A 6,993-nucleotide genomic window follows, 5' to 3' on the forward strand; every position below is an offset into this window, starting at 1 on the left:
CAGACAGAAATGTGCACCTCTGCCCACCAAAGACCTGTGCACGCTCACAGTAGCACTTACTCTGTGGTAACTGAAACTGTCTACAGGACCACGGACTCAGAGACCGTGGCGGAGCCCCGCGGTGGAACACAGAGCGAACAGAAGGAACCACCACTCACAACGATGTGGCTGCATCGCACGCACACAGTGTGGAGTGAAAGACGTCAGACATACATAAAGCCCACTGGTGAGTCCACCCAGGTAACATTCAAGCCAGCCTGCTCGTCCGTGGGGTAGAAATCAGGACAGTGTTACCCTCGGGGCGGGGCTGGGTGGGGGCAGGCGGAGACTGGGAACGTGATGGCGCTCGTGGGCCCTGGCTACGCACATATTCTCTCTGTTAAGTTTAAAACTTACCAAGACACATCAGTTATGATTTTGTATAGTTTTCCATATGTACATTATATTTCAATAAAAAATTTTCAGAAAATATCTTGTCGCAGATTTTTAAAATATATTCCCATACAGAGTGATCGTTTTCTTTACAAATTCACTCACACCTATTTCTTTGAGAAAGAAAATAGCAAAATGAGCTATTTCTAGTCTAAAGGCTATTTTTAGAACTCTCGTTTTTTGGCCTTGCCTAAGAGAACAGTCGTATCTGCGTCTGTCATGGGGGGCAGTGCTGGGATACTGCTTTGGGATAAGATGGAGCCCCATACGAACCCCGGCCCCACTATGCAGCCCTCAAGGCCGTGGCCACGCGTCCGTTCTTCAAGTGCAGTGAAGACGCTGAGAACGAAGTGGAACACGTGGGTGCAGGGCCTGATGTGCAAACACCTATTCTCAGCAGGATGCAGTTTAGGTGAAAAGACAGAGCATGTCTCTCCCATCTTTTAGAAACTAAATGCAAGTGCTGGAGCTACTTAGAAGTTCTCCGGGAAGTTACTGCAGATGATGATGCTTCAACATCACCAAAAACCAAATATCAAGTCGCTACAGTGAACTTCCTCCTTAACATTTATTTATCCCAACAGTTTTAGGAACTAAATTTAAAAAATACCTACTGTTTTTAAAAAGTCACTTTGTGATCTTCACTCTGGTAGGTATTCGTGTTTTTCTAAAGCTTAACTTGGAAGAAAATGAGCTCTCATACAGAGAATTTAAGGTCCGCACAAGCCGACAGAGAGGATAGAGGAACAGTATCCCGTGCTGTGAGCTGGTGGACTTCTTAAGAGCCACAACCACCACCTAGATCAAGTGGCAAGCCTGATGACAGCAGTAAATCCCGCAATTGCAATGTGTTTTGTGTGTATGTGTGCGTGTGAAAACGCATGCTTCTCAAAGTCAACCCAGCCGTACTTTTGAGTAAAGCTAATAAAAGCTAGTATCTGAAACAGGTTCTGAGGTTTGTGAATTAAAGACTCACGTTGATAATACAAGTTGTCAGATCGTAGGATTTTCAGGTGTAACTCCAACATGCCTGGTTATTTCCACAAGGAGACTTACAAACTGTCTCTTGAGAAGATCAGGCCAATGACATTAGTCATGCTGAGACCTTCTCATGCTTCCAAGGGTCTCTCTCTATTTATCTCAGCTCGCCTCCACGTGCCTTGGCCAAAAAGTCTGTATCCCACACCAGGAAGCACAACTCCTGGCTTTTCTGGGCACTTGGCACATTATTAGAGAGTAATTATGAAAAGCTTACAGGATGACTTACTAGAGCACCACAATACACAGCACACACCCATACACACTGTCCTCTAAGATGGGAAGGGATATGGGAGGTGGAGAGAGAAAGCGGAAATTAAAGGTACATTTTAGTTTTAATGATGCCGAGCAGTTAAGATTGAAAAAATCCTGAGTTCAACTTTCAAGGTGGCTAAAATGTGGATAGCTGCCAACTTGAAAGGGCTCCCACGAGCTAAAGAGGACAACTTGAGCATCAAAAAGAATGACTGAAACACATAAACTATACAAAAAGTCACAATTTGAAAGCATACAGATACAACAGGAAAAAAAACCCCTTACTGGTCACCTTTGGAGAAGGAGGGGGCACGGTAGGTAGTAACTCTTTATTCAAATAACTCATAAATAAAGAGAAAGGATGATGCAGCATTTATCCAGCCTTTCCTGTAAGGACTGATGTCCAGGATAACTAAATGACTTACGAAGGAAGGTTTTTTAAAATAACAGAATCACTGCTATAAAAATGCAAGAGAAATGTTAAGTAAATAAGCACAGAAGGAATAATAAATTTAGAAATCTCGCCATTTCGCAATGCCTGATGAAACAACTGATCTAGAAAGCTTTCTCAATGGCAGGTAAAACCTTAGGTGACATCTGATGGGGAACTCTGTAAGGGATGGTCAGACTAGCAAGACCAGAAGCACTGTCCAATCCCAATCACAAGAGACAACTGACATTATAGGAAAATGCCTATCTCCCAGAAGTGAACCTGAACCTGAGAAAATATCCAGAGCAGCCCTCTGGCTTACAAGGGATGTGTGGGAGGGAGAAGAGGGGGCCGGCGCGCGCTCTGACACTGTGCACCTTGAGTGTACAACTGGACAGCCACAGGGGAAAAAGCTCGGTTTCTTCAACGTGAATGGTATTTAAAAAAGGAGACCAAAAGGGGTGGGGGGAGGGAATTATTAACAGTAAAACAGATCTAAGAGAACTACAGCTGTAGGCCTTTTTGAATACTAATTCAAACAAATGACACATTCAAAGACATTTAACTAACGATATTAGGAACTAAGGTTACTTCTGTTGGGTGTAATCATAGTAGGTTATACTAAACAGGAAGATTTCCATTGGTTAGAGATACATTTTGAAGTTTCTCACCCCGAAGTGAGGAGGAACTGATAATTTATTGACAATTTTGAAGTTGTGCAACTGGTACTGGGGGATTATTACACTATTTTCTGTTTACAGTTGAATGGTTCCATAATAAAAAATTAAAAATGGCAGAAAGGTAATGTTGGAAGCTGGGTCATAAGAATTCACTGTACTATTCTTTTTCTGTGTATCTATCTTTAAAAATGTCTGTAAGTTCTTTTTAAAAAATATAGACTATCCAAGGATGAATTTTTAAGGAACTCTGGGATATGCTGCCCATTCAGAGGCCAACCTACCCACGGAAAAGCACCATGCCAAGAGGACTCTGGAAGGAGAACGTGGCAGGCATTATGTGGTGATGGCTATAAAATCGTATCTCACTTGCCTACGATTCCTGGATGACAAGACATTCTAAACAGTCCTAGTCAGAAATCGCCAATGGTGTGGTCACCCCTCGGATGCCTGGTGCCACACGGATGGCCCAGCCTCATCTGTGAGCAAGCCTCCTCTCACCTGGCTGTGGGGGGTGAGGCGGCGGCATCTGGTGGTGCATCAGAGGGTAGGGAGGGGGCTGCTGATGGGGCATCATGCTGGGGTGCCCTGCTGCTCCCAGCGGTGCCAGCCCAGGTCCTGAGTGCTGGTGTGCCTGAGGTGGGTTCTGCCCATGCTGCTGCTGTTCCATTTGCTGGCGGGCTCGCAACTCCGCGTATTTCAGCTGTTCCATGTGGAAGTTCTGGCGTTCCGTAAGCAACTGCTGCCTCTGCTGTTCTAACTGTTAAGAAGAGAGGAAGAGACATGACACCAGGGAGGGTCTCAGGAATGGACGACACAAAGGAAGGACATCTACCTGCTACCTGAATTCCCTCCAGCTCACCAGTTACATAGCCACCCTGCAAGAGCTACAGTGACAGGAAAGGTATTATTTCTTGAGTAGCATGTTTCCATTTGGACATCTGTTACTGGGGGTGGAGGTCTTCTCTTTGTTAAGCCTAAGGTCCGCCTTTCCTTGAAACCTTCACCCACTTGGGACACATGTAACCCTCTCTGTTTGACAGGACTTCAGATATTTAAAAAGTTCCCATGACTGCCTTAATCTTCCCCAGGTGAAATGAGCCCCTCTTGTCCTGTTAACAGTCCCTCAGATGCTAGTGTTTCAAGTTCACCCCACCCTCCCAGGTGCTCGCCTCTGGATGTGTTACTTTTGAGTTACTATTTTTGAATGTAACACCAGAGTTAAATCTTCTGGATGAGTAGATGTGGCCTTAGCTGCAGAGATATACTTTTTTTTATGTGGAACTTTGGCAGTGCCACTGTTAGCTTTCAAGTATCCAAAATTATACTAGGTAACGCAGTCACAGTATATTTTAGATGTCTAATTAAAAATTTACATGAATCTTGGTTTGAAGAATATAAGCATTTCAATATTCAAGATAAACCCAAATTAAAATACAGAGAAAAAACGTCGAATGTGCCAGGAAATTCAGAAACCATATGCTTGGGTAGTTCAGAGAATGGAGCCCACCTTAAATGCTATCAAAATTAACTCAGGACTCAATAAGAAAATCAACTTGAAAAAGAAGAAAAATAAAAATCCATATTTCTGGAAGTAAATAGTACAAAAATCATAAGGAGGGTTAATAGATCTATTTCTTTTCAGTAATGTTCCATCTCGCCATTTTCGATACCAAGATATGAGTCCCTGGGAGGCAAGTGTTAGAGCTGTGCTGTCCAATGGAGCAGCCACCGCCACAAAAGGCTCCTGGGCACCTGAAATGTGGCTAATCTGATAGAAGATGTGGCGAAGTATAAAGTTCACACTGAATTTTGAAGACTTAGTAAGAAAAAAGTTAATTTTTCATACTGATTACATGTTGAAATATTTGTATACTGATTTTTTAATGAGGCTGTATCACTAGAAAATTTTAAATTACATATATGACTCACGTGATATTTCTGTTGGAAAGCACTATTCCAAGGCATTTAATAGGTTAAGAAAATGTAACATTTTAGCTTTCAGAAGCAGCCAGTTCTACAGATAAATACTACAAACTATCCTTAGCAAAAACCAGATGGAACATTCATGAGAATCAGCATAAGAATCTGGGCTGTCAGGAGAGGTACTTGGAGTGAAGTCCCTGTGACCCAGAGAGAAGCATCACTGGTTACCAGGAGCAGCAACGAGGGAATGTCCATGGATGGATGGGACATGGCAAGACAGGCCATACTCAGCATGAGGACGCATGGGCAGGTGAGCGGGAGGGGAACTGGAAGGGAGAGATGGCAAGGCTTACGTCCTGGCTGTAGGTTAGCTGGCTTTCAGTCTCCCTAGGAAGGAGATCTGAAACAAACGATTGGGTGGGCGGCTGAGCATTACCAGGACGAGAGTGACAGGATGCCACCCGGTTCTAACAGGCCTGTGCGGCCTCTCCTTTTCCTAGGGAGGGTGACCCCAAGAGGGGAAAGCCTGGCCTGGGTTAACTTTCTGTTTGCAGGATGAGAAAGGAGTTAGTTGCAAGATGTAAATGGCAAGAGACTCCTCTGGAAGCCTAGTTCTGCAAGAAGACTAATCAGTGAGATAATGTCAGTAAGAGGCAGACTAATATGATAAAAAAGGGATTTAATGATTCTGACTCCAGGTTCTGGGTTTTGCTTCCTTCTAATTATTCTTTCTAGGAAATGTAGGACTTTGCTGAGGTCAGACTGAAGAGGCTGCCAGAAAAGAACCTCCTACCTGTGTTCTTGTTGAGCCACAAGTGGTATGGACCGCCTGGCTCAAGGCCTGTTTGCCTGTGCTTACATAAGAACTACGGAATTTAGGTCAGGACCTGCTTTATAAAGAAGTTGTACTTTTACTGGAGGGAGATTTTATGTCTCGTAAGGGAAATTTTAATCTCTGCATTTCCTAGCCCAGTGGTTTTTCACCAAACCAGTCTTTCTTAGGGAACTGACCTTACTACCAAAGTGTTAACCTTGGAGAAAACACATTGTCCCATTTTCCTTACCTACAAATGAACTAACTTTAGTTATACTATTTTTTCATGAGCTTCATTTGTCATTTCAAAACATAGGAGGTAATGAAAAGAGAGTAATTAAAGAATTAAAAAGGGTAAGTGATTAAACAGACACACGCACAACCTGAAGGAGAACCCAATATAAGCTTAGGCTCCAGTGTGAAACGAACAGGTCCTGAGAGGAGAGAGCAGGGTACCAGCTGGCTCCGGAAGGGCGGTCCCTGCTCTGGGGCACACGCAGAAGAATTATGGAACACCTGTCCTGTCGCGGACACCTTACTGTTATTGAATCCAGTTAAAGACTGCATTCACTTTTGTGGCAATGAGAAGAACGTGAACTGGGAATTTTTGAGGAGAGCTTTATGGTACTGAGCAAAATTTAAGCGTATTTAACCAATAACCCATTGAGTCTACATCTGGAAATCTATCCTAGAAAACTGTATGCTTGTGTGTATGACAGTTATTTAAAGTATTATTTTTCATGTACAGTTACACAGAGGGGGAAAAAGCAAGTTGCAACAAGATTTATAACATAATCCCAATTATATTTTTTAAAAACCACTCGTGTCCATGTACAAATGTTATACACACACTGAAAATGTTCTAGAGGACAACAAATTATTAAGTGATTATTCTTAGGAATGAAGTTGAGGGTAAGAGAGACTTCTTAATTTACTCTTAATTATATATTTCTGTAATCACAAAACAAAATGCTGGCTATGGCCATGCCACCCTGAACACACCTGATCCTGTCTGATCTCGGAAGCTAAGCAGGATCGGGCCTGGTTAGTACTTGGATGGGAGACCACCTAGGAAGACCAGGTTCCAATAACTAAACTGACAGTGTCAATTCCTCCCGTACATCAGGTGCGAGTGAATCTGTTCACTTTCTTTCATGGCTCCACTGTGGCTCTAGGGAACCCAGTTTCAAGCAAAGCTGCCTATGGCCCTGCTCTGAAGACACGTCCGCTGGCTGCATTCACACCCTGCCCTCCTCTTCCCCACCCTCCTCCACCGGGTATGAAACAGCGAGTCCAAGCAGAACGCGAGCACAACAGAGCACTCTTCTGCACCAGGACCCCAAACACAGACAGCTGCCAGTGCAGCTGAAGTTCACAGAGCTCTTCTCCCAATGTCATTTGCATAAAGCAGGGAAGAGGAG

General features: G+C 43.6%; 1 protein-coding gene and 1 pseudogene across 1 annotated transcript in view; one reads left to right on the forward strand and one right to left on the reverse strand.

The window, feature by feature from the left end:
• Nucleotides 1-6,993, reverse strand: part of SMARCC1 (SWI/SNF related, matrix associated, actin dependent regulator of chromatin subfamily c member 1) — a 126,387-nt gene that overhangs the window by 12,722 nt on the left and 106,672 nt on the right. The window contains exon 26 of the mRNA XM_006914879.3: nucleotides 3,334-3,592. Coding sequence (XP_006914941.2) covers nucleotides 3,334-3,592 — 259 coding nt within the window. The remainder of the gene's footprint in view (nucleotides 1-3,333; nucleotides 3,593-6,993) is intronic.
• Nucleotides 6,547-6,666, forward strand: LOC112482100 (annotated as a pseudogene).

Source organism: Pteropus alecto, unplaced genomic scaffold (assembly GCF_000325575.1).
Source record: "Pteropus alecto unplaced genomic scaffold, ASM32557v1 scaffold156, whole genome shotgun sequence".
Classification (NCBI taxonomy): domain Eukaryota; kingdom Metazoa; phylum Chordata; class Mammalia; order Chiroptera; family Pteropodidae; genus Pteropus; species Pteropus alecto.